Raw genomic sequence first — 16052 nt, 5'->3', positions numbered from 1 at the left:
GGTCAGGCTGAAATACGACCGATCCAAGTTTACATCACACTTACATCATACGTAGGTCTCTTGGGAGAAAAAAATAAAGCAATTGGGAGGAGATCTTAGTAACTTTGTGTCAATTTAATAAAGTGATTTCTTTTTTTTTTTTTTGTTAAAGATTTATTTATTTATTTGAGAGAGAGAGAAACAGCACGAGATTGGAGAAGGTCAGAGGGAGAAGCAGGCTCCCTGCTGAGCTGGAAGCCCAGTGTGGTACTTGGTCCTAGGACTCCGGGATCATGACCTGAGCCAAGGCAGTCACTTAACCAACTGAGCCACCCAGGCGCCCCAATGAAGCAATTACTTGAATGTGTTTAGTTCCTTACTACTATTTTTTATTTTAGGAAAGATAGATTAATTTTAAGAACATTTTTGTGCATTTTTTATTGAAATCATATGTAATGTAAAATTTTCTGTATTATAATTAATTTTACCTAGTATCATATATTTGTTGGGAAAATATATCACATGTACGTATACACACACACACATGTATTTTTTCCCTTGACTCGACTATGTCAGAGATGAATTACTTACTGAGCCAAAACAACTTCCAGAGAAATACTGTCTTCCTGCCTCCCCGGCTATCATTCTGCCCATCCAGGTCATGCTGATGCCCCTCCAGAAGAGGTTCAGGTATCACTTCAGAGGGAACCGACAGACTAATGTTATAAGTAAGGTATGCTTTCTCAACTCTTTTGTCCTTGGTTTTTATTAATAGCAAATGCGAAGTGTTCTGTACTTTTCTGGTTTAAGTTAAAATCTGATTCCATTCACATTTCTTTTTTTTCTCTAAAGAGTTAAATTCCTATTTTGTCACTGTCCTTAATAGATCTACTTCTGGGGCTCCTGGGTGGCTCAGTGGGTTAATCCTCTGCCTTCGGCTCAGGTCATGGTCTCAGGGTCCTGGGATCAAGCCCCGCATCTGGCTCTCTGCTCAGCGGGGAGCCTGCTTCCCTGTCTCTCTCTCTCTGCCTGCCTCTCTGCCTACTTGTGATTTCTCTCTCTATCAAATAAATAAAAAGAATTTTGCATTAAAAAAAAATTGATCTATTTCCAGACTTTTCTTGAGAGGTTGTCGAAATCCACTCACTCATTAGCATGTCATGCCCTTACGACCACAAATCATTTTAGCATCAACGATCTATTCAAAAGCTAATACTCTGCTATCTTGCCTTCCACTTCTTTTTCTGATACATTTATAAACCTGAAGAAGCAATTTGCACAGTGAAGCGTGTGGGGCCAGGTATAAACAGTGCCCCACAAATGCCACAGCAGTGTTTTCCTAGTTCTTTTTTTATCCCCTTGGTTCTTAAATTCGGCTTCTTTTGTGTTTATGGGGCTCCTTCTTTTTTGGATGGGGTGTTGGTGGAAAGAAGAGTAGAATCAATTAGTAAGTGGTAAGTGAGACAAAGCAATAAACCTAAAGCTCTAGAGAAGCAGTAAGAAAGGTAAGAAAATTGTGTTAGGTTGACTCCTTCCTAAAGTGCTTTCACCGTCATCAAGCCTAAACCGTGCAGTCCCTTAGATTACAGGTGCTTGTTACTCATGTTTGTATTTCCAGCACCTAGCACACAACAGTGATTTACCACCCAGCAAATGTTTTTGAATACTAGCCCAACAAAACTTGGAAGGTTTGTAGAATCGGCTCTAGGGACAATTTCAAAAGCTGCTACTTACATTATTTTTCTCTGATTATACCTGTTTTAAGGCATATGTTGTTTTGTTTTGTTAATTTACCTTTTTAAAAGACAGAGCAGAAGAAAATCAAGTTTAAAAGTTATTTTGGAATGCTATGGCCAAAAACAAAAAAAAAAAAACAATTTAAAGGCTGTCAGATCTTTTTAATACTCATTTTGTGTATTTCCAGAGAAATACACAAAAACAACTTATTTTTATTTTATTTTATTTTTTAAAAATTATTTATTTATTTATGGGGGGGCAGGTTCTCCACTGAGCAGGGAGCCTGATGTGGGACTCGATCCCAGGACCCTGGGATCACGACATGAGCCGAAGGCAGACGCTTAACTCACTGAGCCACCCAGGTGTCCCCAAAGTGCCACATTTTCAATATACCTGGTACTGTAACTTTGTGAGTTTATTGACTTCTGCCACATTTTGGGAATTTGGTGGGAATACATTGGGATACATTTGATTATTAAGCCTTGCATGACCTTAAAGTTCAGAATAGAAATTACGTCCTTACATTTAGGAATTTTCAACTAATTTTTGTAAGTACCGCTTGTATACAATTAAATAGAGCCCTTTAATTGTAACTCTCTACTTGGAATGACTTAAGAATTCAAACTGTTTTACTTCTTTCCTTAGCCTGAATGGTACCTGGCTCAGGTGCTTATGTGGATTGGGAATCACTCTCAGTTTCTGGATGAGAAGATTCAGCCGATTTTGGACAAAGTGGGCCCTTCGGTAAATGCTAGGGTAAGAGACTCAGTCCTAAGCATTCCAGTTTTAGAGTTGGATGTGTCCACAAATAACCTGTCATCTACATTACCTTACGCGTACATATTTCTTTCAGCTCGAATTTTCCCGGGGCCTTATGATGCTCGTTCTGGAGAAGTTAGCTGCTGATATTCCGTGTCTGCTCTACGATGACAGTCTCTTCTGTCATTTGGTGGATGAGGTGCTTTTGTTTGAAAGGGAGCTACACAGTGTTTATGGCTATCCTGACACGTTTGCCAACTGTATGCATATTCTGTCAGAGGAAACCTGTTTTCAGAGATGGTTGACTGTGGAGAGAAAATGTAAGTGCTCTTGTAGCCATTGGGTGGGAAGAATTGTCTTCTTTTGTGGGTATTAATATTTGGTGTTTTTCTTCCCCAGCTCTGGGTAGAAAACTAGAGTCATCTGAATTTTTCTTTGTCATGGTTTACTAAGGTGCCTTATTTGCTTCCCATCAAACTTCAGTTTCTCTTGAATTTACACTTAGACTGTACATGTTTCCAGAATGCAGCAGTCAAGCCAGTAGCCTATACAGTTAGCTGTCCTACCGATTGTACTACATTATTTCTGTAATTGGTAGAAACTGTTGGCTGTAGCTTATCTAATCAATGTAAATATTTTGAAGATTTTGGGTAGGGGTGGCAGGGAGAAGTCAAGTATCTTGTTCAACCCTAAACCAGAGCATGTTAAATATAATGCAACCAGTAGGGGATTGTGGAATTGTTTACTTTTTACAGGAAAGTCATTCCTAAAAAATTGTGCTGAAAATTAAGAGTATCTATAATTACTTAAATGACATATTCCCTTTTTCTGCATATTAGTTGCTCTTCAAAAAATGGACTCTATGCTTTCATCAGAAGCTGCCTGGGTGTCCCAATATAAGGATATCACCGATGTGGATGAGATGAAAGTTCCAGATTGTGCAGAGACTTTTATGACGCTACTACTGGTGATAACTGGTAAGTAGAAGTCTTTTAAGATATAACTTTGTTTTAAAAGTACTGATTCAGGGCGCCTGGGTGGCTCAGTGGGTTAAGCCGATGCCTTCGGCTCAGGTCATGATCTCAGGGTCCTGGGATCGAGTCCCGCATCGGGCTCTCTGCTCAGCAAGGAGCCTGCTTCCCTTCCTCTCTCTCTGCCTGCCTCTCTGCCAACTTGTGATCTCTGTCTGTCAAATAAATAAATAAAATCTTTAAAAAAAAAAAAAAAGTACTGATTCTTCATATGGTACTTTTTTGAGTAGTTCAACAAAATTAATATCATATAGTGGTTATTTTAATATCTTTAAATACAGTTTCTATCTTGGTAGAATCCTAGTACAATATACTAGCTTTCAGATTTTTAATAATTTAATGTCTTAAACATTGGTATATATAAGGAGGAAATTCCTGAATGGCTACCTAAAAGTAATTAATGAGAATTTTATTTATTTATTTTAAAAGATTTTATTTATTTATTTGACTGACAGAGATCACAAGTAGGCAGAGAGGCAGGCACAGAGAGAGGGGGGAAGCAGGCTACCCGAGGAGCAGAGAGCCCAATGTGGGGCTTGATCCCAGGACCCTGGGATCATGACCCAAGCTGAAGGCAGAGCCTTTAACCCACTGAGCCACCCAGGCGCCCTAGAATTTATTTTTATTACCAGAATTCTTTTGCCATTCAGCTTAAGTGTCTTCAGTAGATTGACCTGAATTTTATTTTATTTTATTTATTATTATTATTTTTAAAGATGTTTATTTATTTGACAGAGAGAAATCACAAGTAGACAGAGAGAGAGAGGAAGAAGCAGGCTCCCTTCCAAGCAGAGAGCCCGATGTGGGACTCGATCCCAGGACCCTGAGATCATGACCTGAGCCGAAGGCAGAGGTTTAACCCACTGAGCCACCCAGGCGCCCAATTGACCTGAATTTTAAATACTGTTATTTTTCTCCTTGATATAGAAAAGATTGCAGAAGGGACCCCTGGGTGGCTTAGTCGGTTGGGTGTCTGCCTTTCGCTCAGGTCCTGATCCCAGGGTCCTGGGATCGAGTCCCGCATCGGGTTCCCTGCTCAGTGGGGAGCCTGCTTCTCCCTTTCCCTCTGCCCCCCGACTCATGCTTCTTCTCTCTCTCTAGTGCTCTCTCTCTCAAGTAAATAAATAAAATCCTTTAAAAAAGAAAAGATTGCAGAAGAATACAATATTAGGGGCGCCTGGATGGCTCAGTGGGTTAAGCCTCTGTCTTCAGCTCAGGTCATGATCCTGGGGTCCTGGGATCGAGCCCCGCATCAGGCTCTCTGCTCAGTAGGGAGCCTGCTTCCTCCTCTCTTTCTGCCTGTCCCTGCCTACTTGTGATCTCTGTCAGTCAAATAAATAAATAAAATTCTTAAAAAAAAAAAAAAAGAATACAATAATAAAGTGACTTTAAGGATTGGAATAGTAAGAGGAACTCTTCTTATAGTGCAAGAATTTCTGGCTGGAGGAAGGCCCAGCAGCCTCTAGTCCTGTTTGGCCCATCCTTGTCTGCATTGTCCCACTGGAAACTTGCCACTGCTCCAGGTGCCCCTGAGCCCTCAGTACCATCCTTTTCTGGCTTGTCCATTTCTTGGGCCTGTGTAGTCACCTGAACAAGTGTCATTCCACCCTAGCCAGTAAATAACTCCATATTCTTCATTGTGTGAAGAATATGAAAAACACTAGAAATAGAACACACAAGAAATCTAAAAAAACTTTTTTTTTGGGAGGTGCCTGGGTGGCTCAGTCATTAAGCGTCTGCCTTCAGCTCAGGTCATGATCCTAGAGTCCTGAGATCGAGCCCCGGCATTGGGCCCCCTGCTTGGCAAGAAGCCTGTTCTCCTCTCCCACTCCCCCACTTTTTTTTTTTTTTTGAAGATTTTATTTATTTATTTGACAAAGAAAGAGAGAGAACCTGAGCAGGGGGAGGGGCTGAGGGAGATAGAGAAGAAGAAGAGGGAGAGAGAGAAGCAGGCTCCCTCAGGGAGCCCGACACAGGGCTCCATCCCAGTACCCTGGGACGATGACCCAAGTCAAAGGCAGACATTTAGCTGACTGGGCCACCCAAGCGCCCCTTCCTCCTGTGAAAAAATAAGTCATTTTTTTTTGTTGAAGAAATGGAACGATTTTTGCATATATAGATCTTTGACTTACAGTGGGGCTATAGCCTCATAAACCTATCCTAAATGAAAATATTTTAAGTAAAAAATGCATTTAATATGCCTAACCTACTGAATATCACAGTCTACCTTGCACATGCTCACAACACTTAACATTAGCCATTCATTGGGCAAAATCATCTAACAGAAAGTCTATTTTATGATAAGGTATTGACTGTCTCATGTAATGTATTGAGTGCTGCACTGGTGGCGAAAACCAAAATGGTTGTGTGGGTACAACCGTTCTGTAAAGGCCGAGAGGGCATCGGTTGTCTTCCCTCTCCTTCCCGTGGCTGACAGAGCTGTGGCTTGCTCCCACTGCCCAGGGTCATGAGAGGGTTGTACCCCATATTGCTAGTCTGCGAAAAGATCCAAATAAAAAATTTGAAGTCATTTCTATGAATGCACATGGCTTTTGCACTATCGTAAACTTGAAAAAATCTTAAGTTGAACCATCATAAATCAGGCACCATCTACAAATTCCTCATGCCTTAAAAAATTTGGCATGTGACTTATACACAGTAAAAGACGTGAATCTGAAGTATACAGTTCAGTGAGTTTTGACAAGTACATATACTTGTGAAACCCATACCCTTATAAAGTATAGAAATAAGTCCGTACATGAACAGTTGATAGAGGTTTTTGGTGCTTTTCTTTTTTTTTAAGATTTTATTTATTTATTTATTTGACAGAGATCATAAGTCGGCAGAGGCTCCCCACTGAGCAGGGAGCCCGACGCGGGACTCGATCCCAGGACCCTGGGATCATGACCTGAGCCGAAGGCAGAGGCTTTAACCCACTGAGCCACCCAGGCGCCCCCAGTTGATAGAGTTTTTGACAAAGGCACCCAACAGTGTCAATAGGAAAGCCTCTAACTGTGTAACGGATGGAACCCAAACCTTCATGTCTTACTTTTTCCACAGACAGATATAAAAATCTCCCCACAGCTTCCAGAAAGCTACAGTTCCTGGAGTTACAGAAGGACTTAGTAGATGATTTTAGGATACGATTAACTCAAGTGATGAAAGAAGAGACTAGAGCTTCCCTTGGCTTTCGATACTGTGCGATTCTCAATGCCGTGAACTATATCTCAACAGTCCTAGCAGATTGGGCTGACAATGTTGTAAGTTAATGTACTTTTATTCATCTATTTTAATATATATTTTTAAGTTTACTTATTTATTTTTGTTAATTCTGCATCCAATGTGGGGCTTAAACTCACACCCTGAGATCAAGAGTTAGTTACATGCTCTTCTGACTGAGCCAGCCAGGCACCCTATTAATATGCTTTTATATTAAATAACAAATTAGTAGTTTTAACAGTTTTACCTTTTGAAATGTTTAATTTATAACATGCTGAAGTTACACATTAGGTAGAATAACAATTAGGCCAAATTTAGGGGATATGATTAAATTACATATTTTTCTCAATTAAGTCTCAAATGGTTAAATAATCCCAAGATTTTAATCATTAGAAAAGAAAGGCAACCTTTCGTGTAATAGTTGTCTGTAGAATGAACCTTTTTCTTCTTTAGACTTGGGAAATATTCATGTATGGTAATTGCCATCTCGGAAAAAGCTAACATCGAATAAGGGTGTCAAAATCAGTAAAATCCAGGACTGTAAGAAAGATCGAATAATAGCATTTGAGGGGCACCTGCCCCGCTCAGTTGGTAGAACATGGGACTCTTGGTCTTGGGGTCCTGAGTTTGAGCCCCACATAGAGATTACATAAAAAAACAAAATAAATAAAATAATGATATTGGCTATCTTTTGAATGCCTTCAAGACACGAGTAAATAGAGGGGCACCTGCGTGGCCCAGTTGGTTAAGCAGCCGACTCTTGGTTTCAGCTCAGGTCGTGATCTTGGGTGACATGGAGCCCTCTCTCTCTGTCCCTCCTGCTTGTGCTCTTGCTTTCTCTCTCAAATAAATAAATCTTTAAAAAAGAAACAAAACATGAGTAAATCTAATAATAAAAGGGATTCCCATGTGCCTATGACCCAGCTTCTTAGACCAGTTTTGTTTTAAGCCTCTTCTCCACCCCCCACCCTTGATTATTTTGAAGATCTTAGATATATTTCATGATAAATATTTTTTTTTTTAATTTTATTTATTTGTCAGACAGAGATCACAAGTAAGCAGAGAGACAGGCAGAGAGAGAGGAAGGGAAGCAGGCTCTCGGCCAAGCAGAGAGCCGGATGCGGGGCTCGATCCCAGGACCCCGGGATCATGACCTGAGCCGAAGGCAGAGGCTTTAACCCACTGAGCCACCCAGGTGCCCCTCATGATAAATATTTCAAAATGTATCTCTAAGAGAACGCCTTTAAAGAAAAAGTACCACAATGCCATTATCACATCATCCAAAAAAATTAATTTCTTATAGTGAGAGGTATCTTTCAAATAAACCTAAAAATAAAAACCTTGGGTCTGGTTAGCATGTATTACAAGGGCCTTTTACATCCAGGAATTTTATTTATCTTTCCTTTTTCCACACAATGCTGTGTGTTGACAGATTTGGTCTGCCTATTTATTTATTTATTTATTTATTAAAGATTTATTTATTTGAGTGCATGCACACGCTTGAGAGCAGGGAGAGAGAACCCCAAGCTGACTCCTGATAAGTGCAGACACTGGGCTCGATCTCACAATCCTGGCATCAGAACCTGAGCTGAAATCAAGAGTCAGAGGCTTAACAACTGTGCCACCCAGGTGCGCCTGTATTTACTCATGTTTTAAAGGCATCAAGGGGCGCCTCTGCCTTCGGCTCAGGTCATGATCTCAGGGTCCTGGGATCAAGCTCCGCATCCGGCTTTCTGCTCAGCAGTGAGCCTGCTTCCCCATCTCTCTCTGCCTGTCTTTCTGCCTACTTGTGATCTCTGTCTGTCAAATAAATGAATAAAATCTTAAAAAAAATAAATTTTAAATTATGAATTTATGACAAAAAAATTATATAATGCTAGTGTATTATATAGAAGTTCTATTCCTCTACTGTGAAAGAACGAATGAAACAAAAAAGTCTTTAATCTTAATTAAATACAGGGTAATAAATTTAAAAAAATAGGGAACAAAAATAAAATAATAACAAATATAAACAAGATGAAAACCTGAGAAACACAATCATAGTTTATTCTATTCTGGACTCTTTGGCTGGGACTTAAATATATAAAGCCTTTTTTCTACAAAAACATTAACTGAAATCCATGTATGTAATAACATTCTGCTAAGCAAGGAAAATAAGACACAAAATAATTACTTCATAAAATGAATATAATGTAAAGTGTAATGATCACAGCTTTTGTTTATAATGGCACCCAATTAGAATACATTTATTCATTGTGTACTTTTATGTGTTGTTTTTCTCATCCTGTACTTTCTTCACTCAGCCCCCACACCGCTCCATGTTCTGCTAAGCTTTGTCGTAAAACAAATTGACATTCTTCTTTCTTGTGCCAGATGATCTAATAAGAGACTCATTCAGGGCCAGATTTTTAGCTTCAACGAATTATTTGTGAAACATCATTAAATACTTTACTTGGTGCCATAGTCTGTTAACGACAGTGAATTGGCCATCATCCCTATCCTTAGGAAATTTATAATCTGATGCTGAATTAACTGGATCCTTCTGTCAACAGAAGAATAACTAAATTTAGAGTTACTCTTCAAATCATGAATGAGTTTTGTCCTTGCATGTTATTATATTACAAATCTGTTTAACATCAAAAATTGACTTTCTTCATGGTCCTTCAGGCTGTGAATGCTTAAAATAAAATTAAAGCTCTTGTATTGTCTAGATAGAAAAAAGAAGAGTGGACAGAGTTCACTTTCCATTCATTTAGATTCTATGCTAATAGCTGTCTGACTATTGCCAGATTGTGCCAAGCCTGACATACACAGCCCTTCAGCATCAGGACTTTTTGAGTTGTAGGTGACAGAAACCAGATTCATGTTGGCCTGAGTACGAGTGGGGGGCTGGGGTGAGGAGGTGAGGATTTGGTGTAACTGAAAGCATTAGGCATGGCTGCCGCTGCCCTAAAGTCATTCACTTCTGGCTTCGTTCTCAGGCAGGCTCTGGGGAGCATGGCCATAGGTGGCTTCAAGCTCACATTGTCATTCACCAGTCTCCAAAGGTCCAGTGCCTCTTCTACGTTTGAGCAGAAAATTCCATCTTAGCCTCTCACATGTCCATCCGTGAACAATCCCTAGTGTGGCCATATCCAGTCCCCAGTTAATGGACATTTAGGCTATTTTTAATTTTTTGCTAATTATCCACAGCATTATTCATATTAGAAAAATATTTTTTGCTACCCTACAGAAAAATAATATGAATTCTACTGAAAATGCCACTATGAAAATGGCATTTTAATTTTCCTTTTTTTAAAATTAATTAATTAATTAATTAATTTGACAGAAAGAGAGACACAGCGAGAGAGGGAACACAAGCAGGGGGAGTCGGAGGGGGAGAAGCAGACTCCCCACTGAGCAGGGAGCAGGATGTGGGGCTCAGTCCCAGACCCTGGGATCATGACCTGAGCCAAAGGCAGCTGCTTAACTGACTGAGCCACCCAGATTTTAATCTTCTCTTTTTTAAAGATTTATTTATTTATTTATTTGACAGACAGGGATCACAAGTAGGTAGAGAGGCAGGGGAAGCAGGCTCCCCGCTGAGCAGAGAGCCTGATTCGGGGCTCGATCCCAGGACTCCCGAGATCATGACCTGAGCCAAAGGCAGAGGCTTAACCCACTGAGCAACCCAGGCGCCCCTCGCATTTTAATTTTCTTAACTGTCATAAATCTCTTGGTTTTACTACAACTCTTAGTCTGTACCCAGAAAAAATGAATACCCAAAGAAGTTAGCCATCAGGCAAATGCAAATTAAAATCAGTGAAACCTCTACCTCTGAAACCAATAATTAAATTATATGTTAATTGAATTTAAATAAAAATAAAAAATAAAATCGCAGTGAGATGGGCTGCCTGGGTAGCTCAGTCGGTTTCTCTTGATTTCAACTCAGGTCATGATCTCAGGGTTGTGAGATTCAGCCCCACCTTGGGCTCCGTGCTGGGTAAAGAGTCTGCTTGAGATTCTGTCTCTCCTTCTCCCACCAGCCCCTCCCCCCACTCCGGCTCCTTGCACACACCCTCTCTCTCTCATTCTCAAACAAACACAGTGAGATACCACTAAATATAAACTAAGATGGCTATAATAAAACAGTAAGTGTTATCAGTGCAGATGTGGAGAAATTTGTATGGTCACACATAGTTTGTACAGTCACTGTGGAAAACAGTCTGTCATATCCTTAGATAGTTAAACCTAGAATTACCATATGATCTAGCAATTGTACTTCTAGGTGTATCCAAGAGAAATAAAGACCTATGTCTACAAAAAACTTACACAATGTTCATAGCAGTGTTATTCATAAAGACAAAAAGTGGAAAAAAAACAATTATCTGTCAAATGATGACTGAATAAATAAATATAAATAAAATGTAAATATATTGGAATATTATTCAGCAGTGAAAAGAAATTAAGTACTGATTGATATATGTTACAACATAGATGAACCCTGAAAACATACTAAGTGAAAGATGCCAGTCACAAAGAGCCATAAATTGGGACGCCTGGGTGGCTCAGTTGTTTGAGCAGCTGCCTTCGGCTCAGGTCATGATCCCAGCGTCCTGGGATCGAGTCCCACATCGGGCTCCTTGCTCAGTGGGGAGCCTGCTTCTCCCTCTGCCTCTGCCTGCCACTCTGTCTGCCTGTGCTCTCTGACAAATAAATAAATAAAATCTTAAAAAAAAAAAAGCCATAAATTGTATAATTCCATTTATATGAAATGTCCAGACAGGCAAGTTGACAAAGACAGGAAGATTAGTGGTTGCCTACAGTTTGGGGAGTAGGGAGGGCAGGCAGGGAGGGAATTGGGAGATGATGGTTAAGTGTGGGTATCTTTTGGGGGTAAAGAAAACATTCTAGAGGCGCCTGGGTGTCTCAGTTATTAAGTGTCTGCCTTCAGCTCAGGTCATAATCCCAGGGTCCTGGGATCGAGCCCCACATTGGGCTCCCTGCTCAGCAGGGGGTCTGCTTATCTCTCTCCCACTCCCCCTGCTTGTGTTTCCTCTCTTTCTGTCTCTCTCTGTTAAATAAATAAAATCTTAAAAAAAAAAAAAAGATTCTAAAATTGACTCTGGTGATAAATGTACAACTCTGAATGTACTCTAAAACCCAGTGAGTTGTCCATTTGAAATGAATAAGATGTAGTACGTGAATTATATTTCAAGCTGTTAAAAAAGAAGTATCTTTTTTTTTTTAAGAAGTATTTTAATAACCATGTGAACCTATTTTTGCTTTCAGTTTTTCCTGCAACTTCAACAGGCAGCACTGGAGGTCTTTGCAGAGAATAACACCCTCAGTAAGTTGCAGCTGGGACAGCTAGCCTCCATGGAGAGTTCTGTCTTTGATGACATGATTAACCTGCTGGAACGTTTAAAGCATGACATGTTGACCCGCCAAGTAGACCACGTTTTTAGAGAAGTTAAAGAAGCTGCAAAATTGTATAAAAAAGAAAGGTAAGTCCTTTTGTATTTTCTGACAACTCAACTCTCAAATCCAGTTTGCTAAAAATTGAAAGACGATAAATACCTATTTTTCTCAAATTATTCCAAAAAACAGAAGAGGAAGGAAAGCTTCCTAATTCACTCCGTGAGGCCAACATTACCTTGATACCAAAACCAGATAAAGGCACCACAAAAAAAGAATTATAGGCCAATATCCCTGATGAACATAGATGCAAAAATCCTCAACAAAATACTACCAAACCAAACCCAACAGTGCATTAAAAAAAAATCATTTGTCATGATGTGGGATTTATTCCTGGCTTGCAAGTGTAGTTCAGTATTTGCAAATCCGTCAGCATGACACGTTACATCAACAAGAGAAAGGATAACCATATGATCATTTCAATAGATGCAGAAAAATCATTTGACACAGTATAACATCCATGATAAAAACCCTCAACAAAGTAGGTTTAGAGAGAGCACACCTCAACATGATAAAGGCCATCTATGAAAATCGCACAGCAAACATCATCCTCAATGGGGGAAAACTGAGAGCCTTTCCCCTAAGGTCAGGAACAAGACAGGGATGTCCACTCTCATCATTTTATTCAGCCTAATACTGGAAGTCCTAACCACAGCAATCAGACAACAAAAAGAAACAAAAGGCATCCACATTGGTAAGGAGGAATAAAACTTTGCTGAAGACATGATACTGTATACAGAAAACATAAAAGACTCCACCAACAAACTGCTAGAGCTGATCATGAATTCAGTAAAGTCAGAGAATATACAACATACAAAAGTCTGTTGCATTTCTCTCCACCAGTAATGAAGCAGAAAAAGAAATTAAGAAAACCATCCTATTTAAAATTGCACCCAAAATAATAAGGTAACATAGGAATAAACCCAACCAAAGAGGTGAAAGACCCATCCTCTGAAAGCTATAGCACGGATGGAAGAAATTGAAGATGACACAAAGAGGTGGAAAGACATTCTGTGCTCATGGATTGAAAGAACAAACATTGTTAAAATGCCTGTGCTATCCAAAGCAGTCTACACATTTAATGCAATCCCTATCAAAATACCAACAGCATCTTTCACAGAGCTAGAACAAATAATCCTAAAATTTGTATGGAGCCGCAAAAGACCTCAAGTAGCCAAAGTAATCTCGGAGGGAAAAAAAAAAGTGTAGCTGGAAGCAGCAGGATTCCAGACCTCAAGTTATATGACAAAGCTATAGACATCAGAAGAGTACTGGCCCCAAAAATAGACACATAGATCATAGAACAGAATAGAAAACCCAGAAATAAATCCATGATTATATGGTCAATTAATCTTCGACAAAGCAGGAAAGAAAAATGGGAAAAAGTCTCCTCAACAAATGGTGTTGGGCTGGGGCGCCTGGGTGGCTCAGTGTGTCAAAGCCTCTGCCTTCGGCTCAGGTCATGATCCCAGAGTCCTGAGTCGAGCCCCACATTGGGCTCTCTGCTCAGCAGGAAGCCTGCTTCCTCTTCTCTCTCTCTGCCTACCTCTCCCCCTACTTGAGATCTCTGTCTGTCAAATAAATAAATAAATAAAATCTTAAAACAAAAAACAAATGGTTTTGGGAAAACTGGACAGCTACATGAAAAGGATGAAAACTGGGCCACTTTCTTACTCCATATACAAAAGTAAACTCAAAATGGATTAAAGACCTAAATGTGAGACCTGGAACCATAAAAATTCAGGAAGAGAACACTAGCCAGAACTTAGATATCAGCCATAGAAACTTTCTTCTAGATAGGTCCTCTGAGGCAAGGGAAACAAAAGCAAAAATAAACTATTGGGGCTACATCAGAATAAAAAGCTTCAGTACAGGGAAGAAAAGTCAATAACTAAAAGGCAATCTATAGAATGGGAGAAGATATTTGTAAATCCATATCTGATAAAGGGTTATATATCCAAAATATATAGAGAACTTCTAAAACTCAAAAAATAAATAGGCCAATTAAAAAATGGGCAGGAGCACCTGGGTGGCTTAGTCAGTTGAGTGTGGGACTCTTGATTTCAACACAGGTCTTGATCTCAGGTTTGGGAGTTTAAGCCCTGCATTAGGCTCCATGCTGGGCATGGAGCTCACTTTATTTTTTTTATTTTTTTTAAGATTTTATTTATTTATTTGACAGACAGAGATCACAAGTAGGCAGAGAAGCAGGCAGAGAGAGAGGAGGAAGCAGGCTCCCCGCTGACAGGAGAGCCCGATTCGGGGCTCGATCCCAGGACCCTGGGATCATGACCTGAGCCGAAAGCAGAGGCTTTAACTCACTGAGCCACCCAGGCGCCCCGCATGGAGCTCACTTTAAAACAAAACAAAACAAAAAAAACAGGGCAGAAGAACTGAACAGATATTTTTTCCAAAGAAGAGATCCAGACTGCCAGCAAACACATGAAAAGATACTCATCATCACTGACCATCAGGGAAATGCAAATCAAAAACCACAATGAGATATCGCCTCACACCTGTTGGAATGGCTAAAATCAAAAACAAGAAAAAACAGGTATTGGCGAGGATGCGGAGAAAGGGGAACCCTCCTACACTGTTGGTGGGAATGCAAGCTGGTGCAACCACTCTGGAAGACAATGTGGCGGTTTAACTCAAGAAGTTAAAAATAGAGTAACCCTATGATCCAGCAATCCCAGTACTGGGTATTTACCCAAAGAATACAGAAACACTAATTCAAAGGAATGAATGCACTGCAATCTTTATAGCAGTACTATCTACAATAGCCAAGTTAGGGCAACAACCCAAGTGTCCGTCAACTGATGAATGGATAAAGATACACACACACACGTGTGTGTGTGTGTGTGTGTGTGTGTGTGTGTGCCTGTGTGTGCACGTGTGTGTGCACATATCATAGTATATGTAATATAATGGAATATTATTCAGGCATAAACAAGAATGAAATCTTGCCATTTGCAAGACATGAATGGAGCTAGAGAGTATTATGCTAAGTTAAATAAATCAGAGAAAGATAAATAGCATAAGATTTCACTCATATGTAGAATTTAAGACACAAAACAAATGAGCATAGGGGGAAACAGAGATGAATCAAGAAAGAGACTCTTAACAATGGAGAACACACTGCTGGTTACCAGGGGGGAGGTGGCTGGGGGAATGAGTGAAATAGGTGACAGGGATTAAGGGAGTACGCTTGTGCTGAGCACCGGTGATTTAAATAAAAACTTAAAGGGACACCTGGGTGCCTCAGTGGGTTAAGCTGCAGCCTTGGCTCAGGTCATGATCCCAGGGGCAGGGGATCAAGTCCCACATCAGGCTCCTTGCTCAGCAGGGAGCCTGCTTCTCTCTCTGCCTCTGCCTGCCACTCTGCGTGCTTATACACGTTCTCTCTCTCTCTCTGACAAATAAATAAATGAAATCTTAAAATAATTTTTAAGACCTTAAAAACAAATTGAAAGATGATACATATAGTCAATTTCCAAGGCATCTAGACAGCAGAGTTTGGCTCTTTGTGCTACAAACTTTACCTTTTGATGGAAATCTTTCTAAAATATATTCAGACATTCTTAATCAGAATAAACTGATCATAGTTGAGCTCCAGGACTGTCTGTAAATACAGGGAGCTGGTGTGTGATGTGGAGCTGAAGGGCCTGTCACCGCTCTACCAAGCATGGTCCAGGGGTGTCCTTCGTGCGCCTGCCTGTACACTTGATCCCGCTGTGGTTCTGTGTGCGCCGCACAGTGTCCTCTGGGAGAACAGTGCCGGTCACATGGAGTATTTCTAATCAGTATGGAAGTGTTTTCAGTCCCTGTGATCTTGCCGAAAATCAGATCACGAAGTTAGCAGATGTCTTA

At 40.2% G+C, this 16052-nt stretch overlaps 1 protein-coding gene across 4 annotated transcripts in view; it reads left to right on the top strand.

Annotated features, from left to right (window-relative positions):
• RINT1 (RAD50 interactor 1) overlaps nucleotides 1-16052 on the top strand; it is a 34753-nt gene that overhangs the window by 15760 nt on the left and 2941 nt on the right. For all 4 annotated transcript variants that reach the window (XR_007121574.1, XM_047695471.1, XM_047695469.1 and 1 more), the window contains 6 exons: nucleotides 556-712; nucleotides 2362-2472; nucleotides 2570-2795; nucleotides 3315-3452; nucleotides 6567-6766; nucleotides 11997-12211. Coding sequence is in view for 3 of the 4 variants with exons in the window: in XM_047695471.1 (XP_047551427.1) it covers nucleotides 556-712; nucleotides 2362-2472; nucleotides 2570-2795; nucleotides 3315-3452; nucleotides 6567-6766; nucleotides 11997-12211 (1047 nt within the window). In the remaining variant the exon portion in view is untranslated. The remainder of the gene's footprint in view (nucleotides 1-555; nucleotides 713-2361; nucleotides 2473-2569; nucleotides 2796-3314; nucleotides 3453-6566; nucleotides 6767-11996; nucleotides 12212-16052) is intronic.

This window comes from Lutra lutra, chromosome 11, assembly GCF_902655055.1.
Source record: "Lutra lutra chromosome 11, mLutLut1.2, whole genome shotgun sequence".
Classification (NCBI taxonomy): domain Eukaryota; kingdom Metazoa; phylum Chordata; class Mammalia; order Carnivora; family Mustelidae; genus Lutra; species Lutra lutra.
This window is presented reverse-complemented; position numbering and strand designations above follow the sequence as displayed.